Source organism: Coturnix japonica, chromosome 2, assembly GCF_001577835.2.
Source record: "Coturnix japonica isolate 7356 chromosome 2, Coturnix japonica 2.1, whole genome shotgun sequence".
Lineage (NCBI taxonomy): Eukaryota > Metazoa > Chordata > Aves > Galliformes > Phasianidae > Coturnix > Coturnix japonica.
Window position 1 is genome coordinate 8,667,896 of NC_029517.1, and position 27,730 is coordinate 8,695,625.

At 37.7% G+C, this 27,730-nt stretch overlaps 1 protein-coding gene across 1 annotated transcript in view; it reads right to left on the minus strand.

Annotated features, from left to right (window-relative positions):
• The window catches only part of VIPR2 (vasoactive intestinal peptide receptor 2), a 47,365-nt gene extending 23,150 nt beyond the window's left edge, over positions 1–24,215 (minus strand). Inside the window, exons 1-4 of the mRNA XM_015853314.2 lie at positions 23,651–24,215; positions 21,726–21,828; positions 10,716–10,823; positions 7,138–7,235 (exon numbers count right to left, since the gene is read on the minus strand). Of these exons, the coding sequence (XP_015708800.1) occupies positions 7,138–7,235; positions 10,716–10,823; positions 21,726–21,828; positions 23,651–23,704 (363 nt within the window). The 5' untranslated portion in view covers positions 23,705–24,215. The remainder of the gene's footprint in view (positions 1–7,137; positions 7,236–10,715; positions 10,824–21,725; positions 21,829–23,650) is intronic.
• Between the last annotated feature and the right edge of the window lie 3,515 nt (positions 24,216–27,730).

Sequence of the window (27,730 nt, forward strand, 5' to 3'; positions counted from 1 at the left end):
TGGCTTGCAAGCTGAATTTCACCTTTCCAGTTTTTAAAACATGTGGTAAGTAAGTTTATGTAAATGACTTGAGGAATTCAATGTGGTTAACTGTGCTGGTGTGGAGAAGATCTTAAGACCCAAGAAATTTGTTCTAGCTCCAGCTCTGACATTCTGAACTCACGTCCAATCAGGTAAGAAAACCTACTCTGTAATGTGAAAGTTTTCACATTTGACTTCTATTCTGAATGGAGAAGAAGAAATCTCTTATTTTTTTATCACTTCTGATGCAATTACTTGCAATTCAACAAGTCCATTGCTTATAAAACAGTACAGTCATCATCTAATTCTCATCAATGTATTTTTAGGATGTTCCTATTCCTTTAAAAGGTCCAAATACACCAGATCTACAGAAAGACTGTATCTTCTCCTTAATTTTTGTCTTGACATGGAAGTATTTGTTTAGGAAATACGTAAATTGTTTGGTGCCAAGTATATAACATGTATAACTATGTTTAGACTGCACTGCCTTTGCTCATTTTTTCCCTATCTTTGCCCATCTTCATTTCAGAATGACTTGCTCTGGTCTTACATTTTTCCCCTCATTCCTACCCTCGACACAGAACAAGCTGCATTTACATAAATAAAGAACAGAGAATCAACTGATTTACAGACTCTAATGACCCACGGTCACTGTACTCATTAGATGGCATGCACCAATAAGATCATAAGAATGATTCTGGACCAGAATTCATTATTGGGAAATTGCAGCCAGCCAGTGTTCCCACAGCAAAAATTCAACTCTGCTTATATGTTCTGCATTGCTTCATACCAAGAACAACTTGAACTCAATATATATTTTCCTTTCTCTTCTTGAAATCACAAGGGATTCCATTACACAGAGTAACAACTTTGAAATTTATCTGCTTGATGAAATTCAACTGCCATTTTATTTATTTATTTGTTTATTTTTAATGGAATATATTTTTGCAGAGCTGTATAAAGTTGATGTTAGGACAAGTAATTTTACTTTCCTGTAAATGTTTTTAATGTCCAGGAATACAGAGTTCCTGTTTTCTTCCTCAGAATAAGTCAGAAGCAAGTGCAGGACGCAAGACAGTACAGTAAAGCAAGAGATGCACTAAGCCTTTGAATTTTGCAAGGTTGAGTACATCCAAGAAAGTAACAAAAGCAGCAGCATCATTCACCTTGTCCTATAAGAAAAATCTGAAATAATTTATAAGGATAATGAATTAAAAAGACCTAGTTTATCTTCATTAAATACAAAGGAAATCAAGAAAGTCCAGAGCAGACGAAGATTGTGGGAGTCAACAGCTGGGCAATATTCCTGTCTCAGGTTTTTCTCCACTGACTTTGTTAGCTTTCCATCAGGCAATAAAAGCATTACACATCCTTGGGTTTTACTTCCATTAGGATTTTTTTTTTCTTCCAAACTTGTTTTAAAGGCCAGCGTTTTAAGCATAGCACTTTTTTCTTGCTTTTGTTTGGAATTTTTTCAACTGAGGTCCAACTCCCACAGGATTTCAGATACCACAGTTCTGTTTTATCAGTAATAATACCATGAAGAAAACAACTCCAATGCATTTTTTAAAAAAAATAAATTTCAAATAGCTACTAGTGATTAGGAGAAATGAATAAGGCTTCCTTTAGCTTAATGCATGTAATAATGGTATATAATCCTTCTAAAAGGTAGGAAGCTCAACAGAATTAGTCATTCTCTCTCTCTCAAGGGAATCAATGGAAGAGAAGAGGCTCTTCTATGCTATGATTCATGGGCTTCATTGTGCTTGTGATGATTCAGAGAAATTAGGATAAGATGATTTGCAGCCATGCTCCAAAGACTACATCTCCTTTGATACTACAGAAGGCAAGGGTTGTCTGCATATATGCAGGTGAGTACATTGCACAGTATAGTCAGATAAAGTTTGTCTGAATTTTGATTGTTAAGTCACATAAAAATGTGTTGCTTTGCTTGCTATTAAAAAATCTGTTTGGCGGTATGTCCATGTGTTACCAGCTGTCATATTATTGATTACTAATCACAGCACTGTCATGATGCCAGCATATAACAGAATGAGCATGTATCTCAAAGTTGCTAACTATTAATGAAACAAAAATGCCACTGTTTGGTACAAAGAAATTGCATAGAATGAGGGAGGAAGCATTTCTGAATGGAAACTGAATGAATCACAGAATATCTTGAATTGGAAAGAACCTTTAAATATCAGCTAGCCCAACACCCTTGCAATGAACAGAGGCTTCTACAACTAGATTAGGGTGCTAAGAGCCTGGACCAAATGAGGTCTCACCAGCACAGAGTAGAGGGGCAAGATCACCACTCCTGCCCTGCTGGCTACTCTTCTTTTGATGCAGCCCAGGATACAGTTGGCTTTCTAGGCTGTGATGGCACATTGGTGGCCCATGTCTATTTATTTGTAATGTTTTAAGGCAAATATTCAAATAGCAACCAATAACCAAGTCAACTGGTGGTTACATACTACAAACATCAGTGGGTTATGACTTGCACACTGTTTTGTAGGCTTTAAAGACCTAGTTCTATTTATGGCTAATTCCAATGGGTTTTTAATGATATGAAAACACTACACACATGAAAAAGAAATCTGATTACCACAAGTTTGTGTAATTAGTGTTATACTCAATAGACTTTTTCATAAGATCTATTCTTATGTACAGTTTTGTTTCTTAGAACAGTCACCTTTTTCTACTACCATTTTCTCTATGGATAGTTTCATGTTTCTTCTACTGAGTTTAGGAGAGTGAAGTCTTTTGTTCACTCACAGAGCAGGAAGGGCAGAGAAGCTTCCTAGGAAAGGTGACAGTTACCCAGGGGATCTTTCAACCTCAGTCTTGGTTTGGAAGGACCTCTAGGGGTAGCAGGGTAATCCTGTGCTCAAGAACAGACTGAACTGATTCTTTGTCCAAAGGAGTATCACTCTACTGACCTGTTATTATCCTCAGTGTAAAAGAAAAATAAACACCACTTTATTTATTTAACCAAAACATACAACTGATTACTTTTAAAGTATGATCATCACAGATGACTATTTTGTTTATTCTATTATATTTCTGGAATGCTACGTGTAAGCTTTGTATTGACAGGTGTGAGTTTTTACAATTATATTAAAATATAAGCTGTTAAATTTTTAAAACACATGTTTCAGAATACATTCTGTGGTGTCTAAATACTGATATGAAAGAACATATCAGAAAACTTTAAACTGCACCACAAATATAAAGCTGTTTGTGCCTAGCAACTTGGCAGTTTGTGCTCTCAGCAACAAGGCTGAGAGCATTAGAAATACTGAAACCAGCAAATGTAGATGGAAATGTAATACATGTAATGCATGTAATACATGCAATCCCAGCTCCTTCTTTCTACAACATTAACTTCAACAACATGGCAGCTATTTCTAAAGTCTTCTAAAAACTTGCTTACAGGAGCATAAATACAAACTGGAATAAATACACTGAGTATATGATGTGGACAATCCAGTTATTTCTTAAGAGACATTTCTTCCTATTTTTGGATGGCACAGCACAGAACTGGATTTACAAAAATGTATATCTGATAAATCATGTATTCCTTGGTATTTTCTAATCTTTAAATAACAGATTAATGTTAACCCTTTTCCAACATGGTTCTCTTTCAGTTCGCCTTAACCTGTGGACAATCTATATGTAATAGAAGAAATTCCCACTGTGGTCCCAGAAGAGAGTACATTAGCTTATTCTCATGCCCCATCCTTCTCACTTGAGCATGACAGGAGTTTTGTATTCACTTTCAGAAATACTGGTCTGTAATCACATATTGTGAAAAAGTAATGAGAAATGTAGAATGTAACATAAAAATAGCATGACTCACAGGCACACAAAAAAGCACTGTCAGACAGCAACTGTGCATTACATTTTCTTGAAAGGGACACATTCAATTTAAGCTCAGGACAAACAATCCATTAGTCCAAGGCAATGGTCCACTTCACAGATACTAGTAACGCACCTGTTTTCTACAGGCAACTATGAACATTCATAACAGCGTCTGTCTGAGTCAGTCCAGACTTTGCTGCTTTGACTCCAGCTGTTTTGGGATGTATAGCCAGAGTAGCATACTCAGGGTGTTATCTGTGACTGAAGCCTAAGAATGGATGCTTCAAGAAACTTGCCAAAAGGAGGATAATTCTTTCACAGATGGTGCTTCCACTTAGGCATGTGCTGCAATAATTTCATCATGTGTAATAGCACTTAGAATTATCCTCTCCATGAATCTGTCTTTGTATTACTCAAGTGGTTGAATCATATAGCCTGTGATATAATAAATACCAGGTCAATTCAAGCTAAGATTAGATAATATTGTATTAGCTGACCTGTAGCGGTCTCTCTCTCTCTTTTTTTTTTAAATAAAGTGGCCACATTTCAGTCCTTTACATTCATGAGGCAGCTTGACTTGCGTTATTAATGCTGATAAAGAGCATAATACCCTCTGAGGACATCCTGGACTCGTGTATCTAACAAAAAGGTCAGAATTGTTCACATGAAAGAAAAGGTTGCAGAGAAGTTTGTGTTGGGTTAACACACCTTAATTTGTTTTTTCCTGTATGGTCAAATCGAGTTATCCATTTTGCCACTGTGTTGCCACAATCTCAACCAAAATATACAAGAAAAAAGAAGATGCTTATTTGAATGAAGAAGATGAATCTAAAAGTTGAATTTTCTCATAGAAAAGGGATGGGAAGTATGTAATAAAGGTTTAAATACACAATTTGATGTGATGAAAACATAATTGTTTGTTCAGAGTCATAGTCATGAAAGTGGCTACCTATAAATGCAGACCCATTAGAGACAATATATGTAGGCCTATAATGGAAACTAATTCAGTAGGGAAGATTCAGGCATTGATCAGTAACAAAGACAGTTTCTACCTCCTCTGCAAACAGTTTTTCAGAGAAAGAATATGGAAAAATATTTAAGACTTACCATAGGAAAAGTATTTTGTCACTTTTCCTAAAATATTATTTCTGCATTTACTGTAACTCTGAAAGTAACCCCATACAATGCCTGAAATTGTCACTTGTAATTTTTATGTCCAAAATATTTTGTTATTTGAAGAGCCACTAGTTCATTTTTAACTCTTTCTGTTGAAAATCTGGGTCACATACCATTGAAATATACTGATTAATACCAAGGAAATGCTTTTTGCTTAAAGATGCCACCACAAGATAAGATTTGGATTCAAGAAATCATCTCATTTCTGTGTAACAGTCGGCATTTAAATGCCTCCTGAAATCTCAATAGAGTGATATTTTCATCTTCTATAATTTCTCCCATGAAGAGATGCATTTAAACACTTCCTTTCCTATTTTCAGATTTTATTCTGTTAATCCAACCCTTTCTTAATTACAAAGAAAAACAACAAGAACAAAAAATAAAGCCCCAAACCAAACAAACTGCATGCTCTTATTAAATTTAAGTATTTTCACGGGATCAGTTTGTCATCCGATATGTCTGCACTCTTGTGTTGGCTTTTTTTTCTTTTTAACTTGTCAGTTTTAAGGCTAGAAAAGAATCATTGTAATGACTCACTGAATTAACCAGTTATGACCTCTAGGCAAAGAATATTGTCTGAGCAATGGCAGTGATACATGAAAAAAGAGGACAGTGGCTGTTAGGCCATATTGCTTGAAACGCAATCAGTGCTTGCACTTCTACTTTCCCTCCCTGCAACATGCTATGCATTTATGTTGTATACTGTGTATGGTAGATACCTAGAATATTCTCTCAGTTGTTCTTCTGTTAATCATTTTCTCCTACATTCCCTCCACATCTCTTCAGAGTTTTATCTTCCCTGGTTTCTTATTCATTCTTTATCATGCTTATTCAAATGTCACTATTACTACCCACTTCCAGTCTCTCTAGCTTCATTCCTGTAAGTGCAGTCGACTTGCATTTCAAATTGCTCCTTTAAATTAGTAATAATGACTTCAAACAAGATCTGCTTTTCTATTTATACTACTACTTCTGCTAATTAAGTACATATCACTCCTTGAAATTTTGTCATTTGCTCATTTGATTTTTTTTAAGTGTTGACCTATTTTGACTCCTTGTGACAAAGTCCAGGTTGATGACAGTGTTTTAAAAGGCTGCTTTAGCAGTAACGTGGGATTGTTCCCAAGCAGTGAGATTGTACCAATGTTTTGAAACATGTCTGCAGAAAGGATAGGAAGGTAATATATTCTAAAAAACTCTTCATTGCTCTTGCTCAACTACAGACAAGGCTTTAAAATACAGAGAGAAATGGCAAGAACCATGTCTTAGCTAGAAAGCTTGCACATCTCAGCAAATCAGCTGGCATAGGCCTGCCAGAGCTGTTCCATATACATATTACAATTCAGGAAAACCCAAACAGTTAAGAATGTTTATCCATGAGCTTACTTCATGCACTCACAATAACAAAACTACTGACACTGCGATCTCAAAATCATTTTTCATAAACAACATCTTGCACTGCTAGAATCAGCAGAAACACTGGTAGAAAATAGGCAAAACACCACGGAAAGAGTATTTCTCTAAATAAGAAAGAACAAGAAATAGTTTCTACAAACTGAACAAATTCATTTTTCCATCTGTACTGTGTTTATGATGTCTTGATAGCTTTTTGAATCATATCTAATTGTTAATCCAATTTTATGTCTAATATAAATCTGCAGTAATTCCAGTGACCTATGTTAATTCTATTTTACTCATGATAACTTATCAGCAATCAAATGGAGCATATAATAACAGATTTATTACATTATTAGGATTTATAATAACAGAAACATTTGGAAATAATACCATGCAAAACAAGTGCACAGGCTCAGTCAGTATTAGAAACGTGGATGCATTATTGCACTTAACAACTGATCATAGCCTTACATTTCAAACAATTACAAGATTGTACATTTCTGTTTTTGTCTCATATGACATTTGCAATCTAAGCACATGACAAGCACTGCTTCCAAAAATGTCTACAGTTTGTTACTAATTCTGACAGAATAAAATAGGATTATTTAGAAGCACATTATGTCTCATAGCTATTTTGAACATCAGCATTTAAATGAGTAGAAAGAACATTCTCCCTACCTTATAATCGTCCTCATAGTCATTATATCCACATGTACTTAAGATGTCAGGAAAAATATCTGACCATCCATTACTGGTACAATTTTTGCTAATATTTCCTGTAAAGCAAAATTTGAGAGTTTAAATCAGGATTCAAAAGGCTGCTCAACAATGAATGTTTAGCCAATCTAATTATGTTATCCTCTGGAAATATGCTGTTAATATACCCTATTTCCTAACTCTCCTGTTAAAGAAACTCATCTGTTTCCTCTCATATGCTCTTCATTAACTTTACTTTGGCTTGTACTACTGCTCCGAGTAGCCTTTACACTAAAGAAATATTCCAAGTTGTGCCAGTAGGCTATTCCTGTTACATCTGTGAAAGCCTGAAATATTTTCTTGTACTGGCTGATGTAATCTAGAAAGAGGCTTTCAGTTCACTTTATGAAGAGGATAACTTGTAGATAAGCTAATCTGACAGAAAAGTAATTTAAGTGAGAGTTATTCTAACCTGTTATTTGACTTTTTCCAAGAAGGTGATACTAAATGATCTCCTGAAGAGTTATTAAAGCTCATAGATATGACGGTGGTGAATTACTGCTGCAGCAAACATCAGTAGAGTTTGCAATGCATTTTAAAGGTTGAACTCTGTAAAAGGTTGAAGAATAATGACATCAAAACATCTTATCCTTTGAACCAGTCACTGATGTTCTTACGGAAGGTACAGAAAATGAGCAAGTATGGCTGGAAAGGAATTCTGAACAGTTTCAGAAAAGATTTTTTTTTTACTGGAAATGAGAAAAGAAGTTGACTTCTTTCCCATGTGAAGTTATAATGAGATTTGAGGGCAACCTATAATACTACTCCATAATCTAATTAATATGAACTTATATTCATCCAATATGGAACAGCTTCAGAAATAGAAATCTGAATAGTCTGATGTATTAGAATAAACAAAAGTCATTAGAATTATAATCTGCTCTTAGAATGTTAAATTATGAGCAACTGCCCTTCATCTTTCTTACAGCAATTTAAAGATTCATGATGCTTGTATTTCTAACAACATATTGTTATGGTTTGGAGTTTATTACTGGTCTTAAACTAACTTGAAGATGCCTGTTTTCCATCACCCAGGGGTAAATTAATGTGTCACAGACCATCTTAGATCAAGAATAACTAAACATGTTTGTATACATTCCAAACTGAAACTTTTCTGATTTTTATCTTGTTCCTCAGTTACTTCTTTGTATAATGCCTTCAGCTGAAAATTGTACATATGCTACAAAGGGTTGACTGACAAACCACAAAACCTCTCTAGCTTATAACCAGACCTCAACATCAAACCACAGCATCTTCCTGAACTACAGGACCACTTCAGCAGTTTGGCACAGACACAATATTTTTTAAGGAAAACATAACCTATTAATACATTCTAAAGTGCCTTCACTTTATAAGTATATCAAGATCATCTGATTAGGCAGAGCAGACAAATATGTTAAAAGAAGCATGAATTGTGTCACAGATAGGTTTGCAATAAAAATGGTTCTATGTAGTCAAGATGCTAAATTTTCTTCTATTCTATGGAAAGTTAGACAGTGTTCCATAGAAAGTGTTGGGTATTTCTACACCATGCTTCCATGCAACTAATATTTCAGATTTTTCTGATTTGAAAGATGTAACTTAATTTGACCTGTGTTTTAATATTAAACATCACTGAATAACTGCATGACATCCATACTTACATTGCTACGTATTACAGAAGCATTATAGCATAATACAACTGTTTTTAAAATAAAAAGTCATTTAATATGAAGTAGAGAATTAATTATGTGGAATGCTTACACTATAATCTTGATCATTGCAGAATAAATTAACATCCAGTTCTAAAGCTTTAAAGATGAGATCACAGAATCACAGAATTGTAGGGGCTGCGCTTCTGGATATCATCTAGTACAAACCCCTCCGATAAAGCAAGTTCCTTATAGTAGGTCACACAGACTGGTTCTGAATATCACCAGAAAGGAGATTCCACAGCCTCTATTATCTGCCTGTTCCAGTGCTCTGTAACCCCCAAAGTAAATATTACTGTAGAAAACTTCGAATTCCTTTTAACACCCCCCAAAAATAAAAATATACATCACACTAACATGGCTAAATAAAGTTAGATTTCTCATTATAAGACATTTTGATAATTTCCTGCCAAAAAGAATCACTTAAATTTGAAATGTGCTGTGTATGAATTAAATAAATGATATATTGTTGAACAAAAATTATAATCATGCTGGAATACTTGAGGTCTCACTTGAACCAGCCCTGGAAATGCTCATTTTAGTTATCTGTTTTTCACTGTAAAAAGACTTAATTGTCAGCTTTAAGAACAAAGATATTTTAGTCAGTTATTTTCCAGTTATTCTTTATGTAGAAAGTTCTATTTTTATAAAGGTCTCCATAGAGATCTCACAGTCAGAATTGCTATATCAGGTTTTGCATCTTTCACCACTTTTTCATGACAAAGATTTCTCACCTGAACAACAGGGATAAGAATCTTCCTGCTGCATTTTGAGATACATACGTGAAAAGCTTTGTATGCACCATCTATTTTAAAACCCCACTGAAAAGGTAAAGAGCAAAATTAAACTGCAGTAACATATATCAACAGGATGGTGCAAAAGATGGTAGAGTTAGAATAGGGCTGTTTAGTCTGGGAAAGAGGAGGCTGAGGGGAGACCTTATTGCTCTCTTCCAGTATATGAAAGGTGATTAGAGTGCGAGTGGGGTTGGTCTCCTCTCACTGGTGACAGGTGACAGGATGCGAGGAAATGGCTTCAAGTTACACAAGGGCAAGTTTAGGTAGGATATCAGGAAAAACTTCTTTACAGAAAGGGTAGTTAAGCACTGGAATAGGCTCCCCAGGGAGGTGGTTGAGTCACCATCCCTGAATGTGCTTAAAAACTGATTGGATGTGGTGCTCAGGGACATGATTTATCAGTGGGTTGTTAGAGTTAGGGTAGTATGGTTAGGTTGCAATTGGATTTGTACTTCGTCTTTTCCAACCTGAGCAATTCTGTGATTCTCTGAATAGGTCTTAGAAATCTTAGACACTAAGGAGTTCATTTCAAGTTCCATTAAAAAACAGCAAAAAAGGTTCATAATAATTCCCTTAAATTTTAATAGCAATAATTTTTTGCTATTATGTGTTAATGTTGGCTTGTAACTCTTGTGAAGGCAAGGCAGAGTGCCTCTCCTAAGCACAGAAGGAAGAACCTGTAAGTAATCTGATGGCAGCTGCTAAAGATGTCAGTCCAGTTTAGCTGCATTAATTATTAATACAGACAAACCCAGAAGAGTAAGCAATGTCTACAGCTTTAATGAGCTGCGCTGTATCAGAACTTATGTATGGTTAGTACTTAAATCAAAGAATAGCAGATGGACCACAAAGACAATTATTTGGTCCTTCCATGATGTATCTGTTGAAGCTCTGTTGAAAATCTGGTATTTCAGCTCCTAAAAAAAATTAAAACCTTAAGCTCCAAATCAACATTTTTAATGCATTGTTTTATCAAATGCTAAAAAGAAATATACACTTTAAAATGAAATACCTGGTTTTCCAGAAAAAAGGCTAAATATTTTTGGGCAAGGGACAGTGACAGTCTCTCCAATCCTTGCAGGACGCCAACAGGTGATGTTATCCCAAACTCCAACACATCCTGAAACAAAAACAGTAAGAGACATGAAAGCTCAGCGTGGTTTTTACCACCCACTATCTTTACCTTATTAATGAGTATCAACAACTCAGTGGAAGCTTTGGGTGAGCACTTCAAGACAGATTAAACTCTAAAGAAAGATACAGAGATTACATTTTCTTTGAAAATATTTGGGGAATCACAAGAGTCTAATGATTAATCAGCTTCTTTTAAGTCAGTCAATATACTTGTTTGCAAAACATCTCATCAAAACCATATCATGCTAAGGAATGATAAAGAATGTAATAAGTAACTTCTGCATATTAACATAATCTAGAAGCAATTCCAAAATCTTGAGAATTTCTTAAATCACAATTAAACAAAACTTTTAATGTGCAGTAACTGGCAAACTGAACATCACAAAGAAATATTTAAGTAATTCATTGGACTAAGCAACGTTAATATGATGGAAGTATGACTGGAGAATTCTTCTAACAATAGGAATGTGCTTAACAAAATCTTTTCTCCTGAAGTAATAGAGATTCAAACAAAGAATGTTTCTCTATGCTGATTTCAGAAGGGGGTCATAAAACTTCATAGGAACATGTGATGGTAATACTAGTAACAACTTGTTACTGGTAAATAGCATTTATTAAGGCTTTGCCCATGCTGATGTCTGCATAAATGATCTCCAGAGGAATCACTTGCTCATGGAGACCAAGTCTTTCTTCATTCCTTTTAGAACCATACAGCTTCAAATGAATTCAGAAAGATGATGTCAAAAGCAAGAGGTTAATGAGGAATATTTCACAAAGTTTACTGTGTGGGTAGGTTACATGTAGTGCCTTATCCTCCACTGCCTTTTATTCTGCATCAACATTTCTATGCCAAAAGGTATGCAACAAATTTATTATGTTCTCCATATTACATAACTTCCCATATTCGCTTCATTTAATAGGGTGCATAAGACAACATAAAGCAAGGACCTGGTCAAGAAACCCAAATAAATTTCCATCATAGGCTAGACCCTCTCCTACATCCCGCCATATCACCACCAACTACTTTATTTGTAATAAGGAACCTACTTTTTTTTTTTCTTTTCTTTTCTGTTTTATAATGCTTGCCATAGCAAGTCCCTTTATGCACTACATCACTTAGTCTCTAATGGCAGCTGATGGGCAGGGAAAAAAAGGGCAAAGAAATTATTTCCTGATTATTCCATCTCCCATCTTCTGTACTATCTTATAGATAATTTACCCACTGCTACAAATTGTTTGTGGGCATCTTTACAACATGTTTCTTTTCTTGTGCTGCAAGGTGGCACTGAGTATCCAGGATGTCCTCCAGAAGTACATCCACTGTACTTGGGGCACATCTGACCTGTAAGTATTCTTTATTGGCCTTTAAGACTTCAAGCACCTCATCTCCACAGAATGCACTGCTCACTTTATAAATTCATATTTTTGAAATTTTTGAATATTTGAGCAGACTCCCAATAATGTTCACCCTCAAAACATTCCTCTATTCCCAAGGGAGTCTGAAGTTGCTAATTGCAACTGAAGTTGCAGAATCTAGACAGTAGGTACTTGCATACTAATCAACCCCACTCTCGTTTGCTTAATGCTGATAAAGCTTGGCTTGTCAAGTTTTCCAATTACTCTGAAGGGGACTATTTACTTTGGTTCATTTAATAACTCTTGACTCATAGATCAATATATCTGACTTCCTTCAGCTTTACCTTATGGTAAGGGAGACTGAGTTAGGACTAGGACCTATGAAAGTTGCACTCTTAACAGCTGTACTCCAGAATCAGCTGGAGAAGCTCCTGTTGACAACTCTTTCAGATTTCTGGTTCTTATCTTTCGAATGAGTGTTTTAAGTGACTGATGTAGAGTGTAAGGGTTCCTTGATCTTCATAATCACTCCTTTTTCTTGATAATCCCACAGAGTTTGTTTCTTCCAGCATATCTACCCCTGCAGCTGGTTCACAAATTTCTTTAAGAACTGGCTTGTGAGTTTTTTCTAACCTCTGTTTTACCTGTTTAGTTTATACTCCCTCTGGCATTTGTGGCTTTTTTTAGCATTAGCAATGCTACCTCTGAGACCATGCTGACTTGTCCTTTTATACATAATTCAAAAAATAAGGTTTATATCTGAGCAAGTCATCTGCATAACCTTTGAAGTCAACGGAACTTAAACATGTTTGGGTGCTTCCTGAGTTGCAGTACTGCATTAAAATTAAGCCTTACTCCTGTAATCTAACACTGCGGCTTATGCAAAACAAAAGAATGCAAACACCAGCCAAATCAGGTCATGCTTCCTTTCCAATTGATTTAAAGCCAGAAACAACATCAACAACATCACATACAAGTGATTGGAGAGACAAAGAAACTGTTTTCTTCATCTGCCACCTCTCATAACTATAGTGGCAAAATGAAACTCTTTTGGCTTGGATGGATGTACTGCTGGAGCCAGCATGAACAAGCTCTGGAGTACACAATAATAATGAGCAACTTGTGTGACTTCAGACCTTTTTATTTCACCCCAATTTTCAGTAACAATGAGAGCTGAGATGAGACATCAAGGCATTCATGCACGCCCATTAGAACTGACTACTCACAGATTTTCTCTTCTGTTTAATGAATGCTCTGGAAGATGGCAGATTTGCTACTGTAATCTGCGACCAGCTCAGAAGCCTTTATCAATTTGCACCATGCTACTATATTGACTAGGCAAAGCTTTTGCTAAAAAGGCAGCTGAACAATGTGGACCTTGGAGTGCCACTAGTAACACACACACACAAAAAACAAACAACCCAACAACCAAATCACTGAACTCCTAAACTCTTATTCAAGCTTCCCTTAACATAAAATCTCATGTAGAAAACAGTGGTCCAAGTACTGTTCCCACCACGCTCTATCAGCACAATTTGCAACACATGTTAAAGACAGCTTGGTAGGAAGTAAAACAGTATGCAAAATTTTTGATGTTCAAAACATTACAAGTCACAAACAACTTGCACGGAATATGTTTGTTTTTTTAACCTCGGATCTTTCTCAGTATTTTAGGACTTGAGGGGCATTTACTGTAGAGAAAAGAATAGGGGTTTTTTTGTACTCCTTTAATCAATCAAACAGATGAAATAACACAAAAGACGCATTTCTACAGAAGAACACTTTCAAATGCATCAACAATCATCAGAGAGAAGTTTGAGTGTCTGTCATTAGACTTCCAAAAGAATGAAGCCTCAATTTATGTATACTTACAAGTGTATTTATTATTGTACAGGACATCTGAGAAAACTGCTAAAATGTTCTAGAAGCATTTATATTCACTGAATGACTACAGTGTGATTCTGAAAACTGGTCTACAGCTGAAAGCTGAAATGTGCCTGTTACTGCACACTGCATTGCTAGAGGCTTCTAGAAGTATAACTGTTAAACAATACTCACTTTCCTGGGCCCTCAGATCACACCTTTTCCCATTTCCCATTCCAATTACTACATACTTTTAACAATATTGTAGTCATATATCATTTTCTTACCAAAATGTTTTGTTATGGCCTTGTTGAACAAGTCCATAACATTTTAAATAAAATTTAAGATACTCTAATGTTTATTTCATATCGTCCCTAAAATTTACTATCTTTACATTTAATTTAAAAAAAACTTGTAAGAATTTTAACTACATTAAAGCATTTTTAAGTTCACTTCTTTATGCTCATCCATGGATTTAGTTTGTGTTTGTATCTAGCTTTAATAAATTTCAAGCCTTGAATGTTTTTGTACTTCCACATAAATATGCACATATAAACATATAAAACCAGCCCAGGTCTTGCTTTGCCTTGGCACCATAACTTATCTGAGTATATCTTTACTGTTATTCTCTTCATTTCCTTCCTTATCTATAAATAAAACTAGCACAGGCAAAAAAGAAGGTTCTTTCCTATATCCATGATGTCCAGTAAAACTCTCTTGCACCCTAAATGTAACAAACTCTTTTCAACCTCTTCATTTCAATCATTTACTTCCCTGGTGAGACACTATCAGAATATCCAAGGAAATAATCAGCCTTCCCAGAAAAACTTTTCTCAATGACTAACTCATCAGCTTGGGTACAGTGTCACTACTCTAATACTCTTTGTTCTTATTCCTCCAGATGATACTGCTGATTGTATTCTTACCTAGTAGAAAAGAGATAATTTACTTGATCTGAACGTTTGGTCTTTAATGCTTGTGATATATCTCCAGATACCTCATACTGAAAGGAAACTCAAAAGACTAGAGCCTAAATTTTGTTTACCTGGCACTTGGTCTCTGAGCAATAAGCTTGCTTATGAACATGTGCTTCTTCACCTCTTACAGTGTAACACTGGCTTTCCACTTGAAAATGCTGCATATATATCTAAAACATATATATATATGTACAATACACATATAATAACCACTAGGTGGCACTTTGCATTTGGATTTAAAAACTGCTGATTCAAAGAGAGGTTTAACATTTTTTTTAAGCTAAGTGTTCATGATAACATGAAACAAAGCGAATGTCCTCTGAAAATCTGCCATCAAGTTGTCAGCTGGTCTACGGTTTGTTTTTCAAGCAGGGAAACATTTTGATTTTTGTACTTAACTTGACAAAGCAGAAGAAATCTCACCTCTTATGGGCAATGTTTTCCAGACTGTAGGTCTGAACGCCATAGCATATAATTTAGGCTACATGAGAATTTATGAACATATACGGAATTAAATTCTTTCCACATGTTAAGATGAGTAAAAGAAAGAAAGGAAAAGGAGGGGGTCAAGAAACAATGAGCTAGCAAATTGGAAGCAAAAAAGAACACAGCACAACAGCTTAAAGAGGTAGCAGGAAGAAGACAGCAGAAAAAGCCTTACTGTTTGAAGGTACTTTGCTAAATTGATCTTCCGTGTGTTTCTTTTGCCCACAACCTGAATTCACGATAGTGTCCCTGTGCAGCCTCAGCTGGGGATGTCCCCATGTGCGGATGCACATCTTCAGCTTCCCCACAGCCATGCCCATGCCTGCTTCCACCTGGGCCCTGACTCACTGCTGTGACCCTACCTGGCCATTCTATTGCTGTCTAACTCCAGTTCCCTGCACTAGGCTTGCTCATTACTCCCACACATTGCTTGATGCCCCCAAGGATGTCCCTGATGCCTGCAGCCTGCTCTGCTCCATGACTGCAGGTGGATCAGGCCCAAAAGGTGGCAGAAACGTGCTCCTTTGTATGTGAGAAGACAGGCTACAATACTGTCCAGAAGCACCTCCAATATGCTTGTCTTCAACTAAAATACTCTTGTGAAACGGTGCACAGTGTATATAAGCTCTGATTAGTCAGAAACACAGAGGAAATGGAAATGTAAACTTTTAGAATTACTGATCAACAGAAAGGAGTCACACAGAGCTGGCAGAGTTTTGGAAGTTCACACACACTAAACCAGATTGAACTAATAAGAATAAACAACATCAAAACAATAGATTTTAACCTCCTATTGACCCAAGATGTTTGCCATTTACAGATTTTTAAAAGCCAGTCCTATTACTAGGAGTGTTAAAAATTGTGTTCTTGAGGCTTCTTGGAGGATTACTCAAGTTTTCACATAATGAAACATTTAGGAAGTACATCATCTCCTTTCTGAAGAACAGAACCTATACGTTGATTTTATTTTTTAAAGAAATTCACATATTCTTAGGGTAATGAAATGAAATATTTAAGTTTTTCCATTCAAACAAAGTAAATCTCACTTTCCATAACTTATAATGTTCTTCGGAGACAACAACACGTTTTTGTGTAAGCAGACAGCATTCCCATCTCACTACATGAAAACAGTTCTTTAATATACTGGGAAAATAATTATCATGTAGTCAATTATAGTATAGAATAGTCAAAGCTGTTAATACCATTAAATATCAATCTTGCTTTCATAGAAAATTCACCAGAAAATATTAAAAGTACAGTATTGGAGCTATACATTTATGTACATTATTCTCATCTATGAGCTATTTGTTGTATTAACTGGTAATTTTTTAGAGCTTTGGTATTCAGGGTTGCTTCTTCATGGTATTTTGATGTCATGGCTAAAGACATCTCTACCAGGACTTAAATTCAAAACTATATAGGCAGATGTTTCTTTAAGAATCTTCCAAAGAACAAAATTAATTCCCTTACAGCTGTATATTATATCCATTGCTCACTTTCTACTTACCTTTTAGGGGCACAAAAATTTATTGCACATTTATTGCACATCAGTTAGTTTTCAGTAGGAAACTACACTTCCCATACCTTCTTTCATTCAAAGTGCTTTCTCACCTATGGTCTAGTTCCTCATAAGAATAGCCATCTGTTTTCTGCTCTGAAATTATTAAGTACAACTTCCACTATGGTAACATCAGTGACAGAGTTTTATGTGCTTCCATTAACAATGACAGTTCAACTAATTAAAACCTCAAGTAACCAAACATTCAAAGCAGACCCCTCAGCTCCTTAAATATTCTGAGAAAATTGTGTGAACCAAAAAGCAGCATGATTGTACTGCAGCAAGAAAGACAGCATCTCAGACCTGAAAAAGCCAGAGTGGTCCTTAACAACCAAATGGTGCTGTGTGAAAGAAATTACATGGTCCAATTATCGTTAAATTCTATCCTTAATGCTACCTCCGATAACTCTAAGCAATGCTGTAGTCTAACAGAATCATAACCCTAACTAGTGAGCTGACATTCCTGCCTATGGCAACAGGTTTGGATCCTGAGGATCTTTAAGGTCCATTCCCACCAAAGCCAGTTTAGGATTCTACTGAACATACCTTACAGAGAAAACAGCTGCAAAAACAAACTGACAGAAGAACCTGTTAAGACTGTGAGGATTAAGTTGGAACATTGAGGAGGTTCCTATTCACCCAGAAAGACCTCATCCAACTTTGTGTAAGCCTCCAACATAAACAAGAGAAGAGAGTGATCTTCAGGCTGGCATAGTTACGCTTATAGTCAGTCCTTCATTTGTGCAATATAGAGCTATACAGGTGTGTATGTGTGAGTTTGGAGTGCAAGACAGGCAACTTCTTTACTGGAGAAATAGCGTTAATATCAGAGGCAGGATAGACAAACTAGCTTTTGATCCATTAGAATATTTACCCTACCATTCTGAAGGGCTTTTAGAGAAATTTGGTGTTGGAATCTCCGTGTGAAATTCTACTGGCTGCGTAATTCCGGTGATTAGATTAGGGTTAAACTCCTTTTCCCAAAGCCATTTCTCTTTCCACCTGTATTCTTTCCTCAGTGTTAAGATGTCGTATCTAAAAATATACACGTTGTCTGGCAGACAGGTCTCACAAAAATGCATTTTGGAAAGCAAGATCCAAGAAGACTCATTTAACTATGTACCCATTCAGTCCAAAATGAATTAAAAAAGAATCTGTCTTTTTGTTGTGGAACCCTGCTACAAAGTCTACTGATTTAGTTTTAACATTTTGATTGTAAGGCTTCATCTTTCATTTGAAGGAACAGAAATGAAGCAATTGTTCTGTAAGGTAAAATTCTAAATAAGGAGGAAAGACCAAAAATTTGCAATCAGCAAGTTTTTATGTGTGTGCAATTTATATAATAGGAGCTTTCTATTTCATTGTGGAAACACAAACCATGGGTAGAAGGTAAAAGATGAAATAGCGTTTTCTCATACAGACCGCAAGGTCCGTAACTTATAAGCAATTTAGAATGGAAATCGTTTGCCCTCCGAAAATAAGAAGACAAAAAACCTCACCCCACCTCTCAGGCTTCCAGCTTAGGTGCATCTATACCTTAGGTGTCCAGTTTTAGGAATAAACAAATGAGGATGGCAACTAACGCTGTCTTTATTGAATAAACAACTAGATTTGCTAGAGATCACCATGCAGGCAAAGGCTCTGATGCAGATCTTTGGAGAGTGACTTTTTTTCCCCTACATGGAGTGCAATGCTCTCCACTAACAGAAGGGAGGCTAATGCCTGAAATTCCCCCAAAGGGTACAAAGTAGAAAGTTATGTGCTTTTAATATATCCTTAACGCTGTTCAAAGGATATTTACCGAGCATTTCTACAGTGTTTCCATGCAAAACCCATTGTTGTTTTATTAAACCTTGAAGTAAGCAAGGTCTTTGTGGACTTCATGGCCAATGATTTTAGTTACTCTATAAAAATTAGTGAAATTCTATAGCATGTGATGAGGCAGATGACTATAGCATCATTTATGACATAAAGAAAATACCCATTATCATTAAATCTTTCTTCTTTCCTCTATGTATCCCTACCACACATCTGAGAATAGATAGTATACATACAGTATTCCTTATGTAATTACCACCCAGAGCAAAGAAAAAACTGCTTGCCCCATAAAGCCCAGACCCTCCAAAATTCATTAGTGGCATATGCTGGTCAAATTCTGGAGCATGTTACACACAAAAGTGAAGACCAAATAGTTGCTCCAAAAATTAAAGAGAAAAAAATAATAATTGATAATTTGATAATTGGGCCCCAAGCCTCCCAGTGAACCTTCATTTCCAAATCCCAGTCTGGACCATGAGTTTCACTGCAACTTTTGTAAGGCACGTAGCATTTACTGAAGTCAGAAAAGTGTGATAAGGATTGCATAACCACCTTTCTCAATCAGGAAAAACTGAAGTGGGTTTTGTGGATTTATTGTAATGAATTACGTTTCAAGTGCAATACAAGTTTTAGGCGCAGAGCTGGGGCTTGGACTAGTTCCAGCTTGCCAATTTTCATTAGTAACTTCTTTATCAGCAGTCAGAGTATCACCGCGACAATCTTCATGTCTCTGTTTTAATACTCCTTCCATCTCTGTATGAATACAGAGTTTATTAGGAGAAGAAGGACACCATGAGAATTAATATTTTAGGAAATACAAATGGATACTTTTGACATTGACTCTTCTGGACAAGTTCTTAGTAAAGGTATCTGTAACACAAAGCACAGGATATGTTCTACCAAATGAAACATACAGTTTCTATGGGTTCATTACAAAGGGGCTTCACTCCAATCTCCTCTGAAGTGAAATATTCCATTTGTTTAAGCCAGGCATTCAATTAAATGTATAAATCCTTCCACTGCTGTGTTATCTCTACCTGCAGGGCTGAATCAACAGAATCAGACATGGTCTTCTAAGATACAAAGTTCTTACACAGCAGTTTGCTGTCAGGAAGCCCCCGTCTCCCCAACTCTGGCAGAAATATTGCCTAGTATCTGGATCACAAAAATGGATCTTCAAGTAAGCTTGATTTTCAAAGCCTTATAATAGCTAGTAATGTGTTTATTAATTCATCATTTAATTCATTAAGCAGGCTAATAATTATTTATCCAACTTCATACTCACATTATTTGTGTAACAGCCATCTCTCTCATCACTCATACAAATAAAAAGTAAATGATCCATTTTCATAATTGTTTTAATTACTGATCTGGATTAATCAGAAATAGCTTGTTCTGAAACACAAACTACTGATGATCCTTTTAATTATTTTATTGTATATAAATTGGTATTAGAATATATTCTGAGGAATTTAATCTTTCAAATCAAGAAGAGGAGTGGAGAAGGGATCCTGATTTGAGACTGGTGTTTATGCTCATAGGGCACTGCTGATGGCATATCCTTGAGGTACCACCTTCAGACAGAATCCAAAACAGATTATGGAAAAACAAATATACTGCGTATCATCTAACAGAACCAAGGAAAAACTACTGCACTACAAGAGCTGTGATCTTCCAAGGAGCCCAGTTATTCTGGGATGATTTGTACCTGGACTACAAGAGAAAAAGGCAGCACATCAATGAGGCATTTCAACTAATTTGAAGCTATATACTTCCAACCACCTGAAAAGCGTTTGACAAGAGAAATTTAATGATGTGTCATTACTTTGTAAAAATCAAGATCTTCTTTTGGACTTAAAAACATGCAGTTGCTCTTGGATCTAAGATCTCCTGCACCTTGCTGAAAACCCACCCTTCCCTTCAATATTTTGCATGTTATCAGAGGAACGTTGGGCAAGTAATGCACACAAATAAAGCATTCCAAGAAGAACTCTACCCTTTTCATCGGTAGAGGTATAAAAACTGCTTACTGCTCATGTGTTCTGTCATACTGTTTACAAAAGATATCTAATTATAAAACACTGATACTTTTGCTAGTTTAAAAAATAAAACAAGCAAATGAAAACAACACAAAAATTCAATACCAAGTTCCAACATTTCTAAAAAGCCCAAACTTTTAACGAAGTTCTTCTTCTCCCTTTAGATAAAATGAGAATATAACATATAAAATAGAAGATAAATTACTCCTTTCCATTTCAAGTTACCATTGGTTATATCTGCAGAGAAAGTACAAACACTAGAGGAACACAGTAAATCCATTTTCTGAATGGAACACTACTGTCCAATTTTTCCTTTGCATAACTATGGTCTTTTTAGGCTGAATGTTTTCTTTTGCCTGTAATACCTTCTACCTGGTAAACCCACTGATTCTGACATAGAATTTTACGTTCAACTAGTTCTGGAGAGAGACATACGGATCCAAGGCTTTTAGCTTTTCTTCAGACTTGTCCTTCCCTGTCACCACCACCACGCAGCTCCACGGACTATGAAAAATATTATCTGCAGTGCAACCAGCATCAGCCTAAAGCACAAGCACATACTTTCTCCCATATAGCATGCCAGCCAGTGCATGCCTAGCCTGGCACAGTACTCACCACGTGCTTGCTCCAGCTGTAATTTTAAGGCCAAAGCTGCTTGTGTTCCAGACTACTTAGAAATTACATGCACAATACAGAGAAATGTGGCAACTGCAACAGAGCGAGCAAAGAAGGTAAAGAGAGAAAAATGTGATACTCTAGTTTTCTGTAAGTTACAGTTCATCTTTTCTTACCTTTGTAGTCCACTGGTTTTGCATGCTTTAAAAGTTCCATGCACTTTGATTCCTCCTTGTGAATCTCCAGCTGAAATCTGCACTCTGGATGGACGCCATTCACCTGTGCCAAATTAACAAAGAGGCCACGGGCTTGAAACACAAATCAAAACGCTTTATGAAGGATGCAACTACCAACAGTGGAAGCCACAACTTGAACTGATGCTATTTTTACCCAAGTACGTGCTGGGCATTTTACACACCCAATCAGTGCCCATTTGGGCTTCTCGCATATGGGTTTTTAAGAACAAAATATTAAAGTAATGCACCAGAGCACTGAATGACTCCTTCATGTAGCATTCTGAGGCCAACTGTCATTTACACAACGATACTTAACTATCTAGTGAATTCACCAATGCTGTTGCTTCCCTTCCTCCAGAAGAGCAATTAGTTAAACCAAAGCAGGAAAACAAACATATTTGCTGCCTTTTATTATTATTATATATTTATTTTAAGGCATGTGCTCTTCTATTAAGTCAGGAAGCTGAAAGTTTAATATGAGTGACCGAACATGTCAACCTGTATTATCTTTGACATAATAAATTTTGCTTTTCTTCCTTTTTCCACCATATATACTTTGTCTCCTGAAGGTCTCGGAGCACGTTTGTTTGATTCAAGCAAGTGCTACATGGGAAAAAAGCCCTCCTTTTAATATCCTATTTTAGAAACTGTATTCCCTTCACTCACTTATGGCTCTGCCTCTCTGGTTATTTATGATGATGGGAAGAGATGGGGATGGAGATGGGAGACAGAAACAAAACACTGGAAACTGTGCTGATATCAGCTGGATTCTCAGAGATCATAATGAAATAAAACATCAGTATGTGTATTACAGACATCCCCACAGTAAAAAGGAGAACTATCTTTCCTCCTTTTCCTAGGAGTCAATAGCAGAGTCCGGTAATAGTCTATGATTCGTCAGACACAACTTTTCATAATGGCAGTAATTAATTAATATGTGATTGTAGATCCAAGAACCTTGGACCCAGAGTTAGGACTGAGAACCTGTTGTCTTGAAGGCTCCTGGTCACCAGGTGCACAGCTGTTTAAAATGCAGCATGGTGGCCATAAGCATAGCAGGGGCTGCCACAAAACTCACACAAATGTTTCCTCTCCTCCGAATTAATCATTTCACCACCTGCAACATCAAAACCTGACCTCCATATTATACCGTATTATGACTATTTTTATTCTATACTTTCAAGCAGATTTCTTCTGTCGAGTTTGTCCAGATCCTTAAATTAGGATCACTCATCAAGAAGTGTCATAATTAGCAATCCTGAGGAGGGTGGGTTCCACTGCACAGAAACGTTAAGTAATTTAATCAAATCAGCTACTGAGATGAAGAAAACTTGCAAATCAGTGACTTCGACCTCTGGCACTTGTAGAGTAAGCACAGGCTTCTCTGCTATCAGCGATCTATAGTGAAGATTACTTTGAGAACATAAATTTGGTTGAGCTCGAAGGCAATGCAACATCACTTTTCAAACACAGACTGTGTGCCAACCCGTTACTACACTACACCAGCAGAGCCCAGCTGCCTCCAGACGTACCTCTCCAGGTTCAAGCCCGACAGTGCCCTGGTACACACCCAGCACCTCAGAAGGAACGCCGAGGGCACTCGCTTAGGGCCGGTCAGATACGTGCATCGCTCTGCTTTCCCAAGCTCAGGTTATTTGTAAGCCGGGATTAGACAGATCAATGCTTAAAAATGCAGATGTGAACGGAAGGCACCTTAAAGATATCATATTCGGGTTGATTTTTACAGCAGCGCCCATGAGAACCCCACGGTCCCTGCAGGGCAGAGATGCGCTTTCTGCCCCATCCCCGTCCGGGGCCGCCCGCGGCTCTCCGCACAATTCCCGCACACCTTCTCACCAACTTACCCGCCCCAGGTTCCAGCTGAGAGAAAGGAGAAGGAGGATCGGCAGGTTCTTCATGCCAGCCGGGTACCGGCGGGTTGCGCTGCCCCGCGCCGCTCCGCGGGCCCCCTCGGAAGGCGGCGAGCAGCAGCCGGGTCCCGCAGCCGCACCATAGGGTCCACGGGACGCCCAGCCGAGCCCCTGCCCCTCGGGCTGCCGCCGCCCTGCGGCTGTACGCGGCTCCCGCACCTGCCCCGCCGGCCGAGCGCTCCGGCTGGCAGCTCCCGACCCGACTGAGCCCTGCCCGCCGCCTCGCTGCCTTCAGCTCCTCCTCCGCACTCCGGTTCGCTTTCCTCCCGCTTTACTCTTCAGCCCCTGTCGGTTTTTTCTCCTCCTCCCTCTTCCCACCGCTCCCTCTCCCCCCAGAAGTGAGAGCCGCTGTCCTTCGACGGGACGTCCCCCCAGCGCCCTTCAGGTGCTCCCTTGGGCTCCAGACAGCGTTGCCACTCTTTGCCAGCCTATTGCTGCCAGAGGAGCCCCCTCTGCTCGTCCAGACCAGTCCTCCCAGGCGTACGGAGTGCCGGCAGCGGCACAAACCCACGTACCGGTGTGGGATGTGCCAAGAAGAGAGCGGGGCAGGGCAGACTTACCGCCTCACAAGACATAGAAAATATTGAATTTAGTGAGATTCGTGTGAGCCCATGCGTGCTGCAGCAGGAAAAGCAGAGTTCACGAGCTGGCTTTGAGCTGAGAATGAGAATAAATTAGATTTGTTTTTCTGCTGTCTTTGTATGTGCTGTAATTTCAGTGATGTATATTAAGAGGTAGTGAGTAAAACTCCTGCACAGCCTTTTGCCACCCAAAGTAATCAGCTCTAAGCAGAACCAAGGACAATTCTGAGAGAAACCCGAAGAGAATATTCATATTTTTAAAATCCATTTGCAAAAATGTTCTTTGTATTTTAATAAGAAAGATCTGATTATACTCTCTGTGATGCCATTAGGAAGAAACACTACGTGCTGTACTGAGCAGTGTTATGACCTGCGTGCTGAGAGGGAAATATTAATGTAGATATAAAGACTTTTTGTGGGACAGCGTATCATCAAGTAATGAAGGTATTTTCACTATAATAGAAAGTTGTACCCCTTTTGGGTTGAATTTGATCTGCACATGACAAGTGGACTGAAAAGTCAGATTGCATCCACTCCTAAAACAGCTGCTTTGGAGGGGAACCTCCCTGTGCTAATACCTCTCAGCCTTTGGGGCAGACTCACAAACCTCTTGGAAAAGAGGAAATGTGCATTGAAACTGGATGATCTTTGAGGTCACTTTCAACCCAAGCCATTCTGTGATTCCTGAGACTCATGTCTGAGGTTCCTCTTTGGTTTCCAGGTTGCAGACACGCGCTGACTAGGGGCGCTTTCTTCAGAGCTATAACGTGTTCCAAAATAGTAATCTCAATACCTTTCCCCCCCTCTATTACAGGAATTTGATGTCTTACCATTATTTCAGGTCTTGGGTAAATCCTTACTTCTTTAGAAGCTACTGCACTTCGTGATGAATGACTCCCTGCTAAGAAAGCCGTCATGAGATACAGTTTCTGAGTGAAATTTAAAGATCTCAAAGCTCTTTGAGTACTCCAGCAATAAACCTGACAGCAGACCCTTATGGAGAGGACCTGTCGAGCAGATTGTCCACCAGCAGGACTGCCACAGGAGCTGACACAAAAGATACCAGACACCAAAATGAAGAGTTTGATTCTTTCAGCAAATGATTCAATAGTCTGCTGCAGTTGAAAGTCCTGGGGAAAACAATTAACAAATTACTGTTAACATTTTATGTAGAAACATACTTGGAAACTTGTCATCGTTATTCCTTTTGTGGAATGACAGAGACATGTATCTTGGGTATAAGGCAACCGACATGTTTTGGAACTAGCAGAGAAGTTTTGAAACTCAGTTATATTGGTTATATCCCAAACATGGGTTCTGTCACTGTTCCCAGTGACTCTTTGACATGAAAGAGACAACAGATGAAAGAGAGAAACATCAAATACTGATATTCTCATTTAGATATGGCTAAGTATTTTTGTTTTGTTTTGTTTTTTTGCCTGAAGAGGACAAAAAGTATTCACAGATGAAGTCTGGAAAATGTAATTCAAGTTATTTTTGCTTAAACGTAGCACAGTTCAGTGCACTGTTAGAGCAGCTGTGGAGGAAAAAATGAATCAAAAAATGAACTAAAACAGCTGTATGTATGGAGACACATAGACTGATACTGTTGGGCAGTCAAGAGTGGATAGTGTTAGGAAGGAAACAGAAAAGAATATAGATGTAGGCAGTCAGTGTAAACTTGTCATTTCCAGGAATGTTCTGGCAAATTTGTAGGAAAGATTAGAGAGATTTTGTGGAGGTCATGGAGGTACCTCTTGGCATAGACTGCACGTACATATGGGAAGGGGATGAAGGCCAAGAAAGAGAGAGAAGTTTCTACCATCAAAGGAGATGGTAGAAAAGTTTGGTTGAATTGGATATTGCTTTGAATCAAGGCCCTGGTGTTATAGAAAGGACAATAATGTGGGAATGGACATTTTAGCAGCAGATTCTGGTCCCATCGATGGATGTCAAGGTCCTGCAAGCTCTCTGCTCCCATAACACTTGGAAAAGACGTAAAGTTTTCTCACATTCCAGATGTTGGAAGACTCTGCCTAAAAAGGAAGAGTTGTAGTAGTTACTGTACCAATAACAACCAATATCTGCTCTGCCTGGCCAGCTGTCTCTTCAGAAACCTCTGCTCCATGGTGGAGGTTGGTCAGATTTTTGCCAGCAAATGGAGAAGCTGACAGCTTTCCATACTGAAATGATTACATTGATCCTCTTTGAGCTGAAGCCTTATTTGTTCTGTTTGTGGAGTTCAAGATGTTTTGAAAATGTCTATCTACAAATCACGCTCTGGTCTTTGCTGTCACTGCTTGAAAGTTTTTCTTTTCTTCAATCATCTAAAAAACACTGTTTACAGAATTTGTACCATACTGTTGCCCAAAATACCCAAACAGCATGATGAAACGGGATTTTCCTCAAAACATATACAAGCTGGATCACACGACTCTTTCAGGACTGGTGATCTTAAGTTATTGTACATTTTTCCAGATCTACTTTCTAGAACTCAGAGAGATCTTTGTCTTAGTGTAAAACAGTCCTAGGTCAAAGTGCAAAAGGAGTGCTCTTCACACTAAGTCTTCATGAGCTGTTCTTAAATCCCCCAGAGTGTGCTATACTGTTGTCTTGTATTTCATTAGGCTTTGTTTTCTGCAGTGCATGTATTAAAGGGAAGATTTTGTCAGCAATGGAAATAGTATTTAGAGAGGGTTTCCATGAAAAAGAAAAGATTTGCTTGTGCCTTTCAGGTACTGCTGTTTGGAGCTTTTATGGTTTCGAAAAAAAAAATCGTATCAGTAATTTTTTGTGCTATTATTGAGCCTGTTTCAGTGAACAGATAGAAGCACTATGGAGAAATTGCCTTATCTTTTTATGGACTTCTATGCCTGAGTGGAGCCAACAATTTCTGTCCTGCTCATGTCTTTTCTGTCCTGCTCATTCAAACCTTGCCCAGGCTTCAAGGGACTGGTGGCCCTGTGAAGAGGTGTCATCTTGCTGCTACTGTGCAACAGGTGACCATCTGTACCAAATGCAGTAGTTGCTGTCAGAGGTGAATATGATAGGCAGGTTTTCTGAATGAACAAAAGGATCTTTATGTGTCTCATCTACCACTCCATCAGATGTTCACACTTGAAAAGTCCTTCTAACTATTCTGAACATTTGCAGTCGTTGCTGGTCATTATCTATCTACATTACCCTGGGCTTGTTTCAAAAGCAAAGAAGCAGTGCTGTACAGAAGGGAAGGTTTTCTTAGGAAAGGCTGTGCTTAAGCATCATCAGCAGTGCCCTGCTATCTCTAGACATGAATAGTAATTCATACTGTAGCTTCAGGCTGTAGCTGAGATCATGCCTGTTAGTGGTAATGCTTGAACTACTCCATAAACTTCATTTTGCTATGTTGATTTCAGGACTCACTTCAAATGGTCTTGGTTAAGGAGGTGTCTGT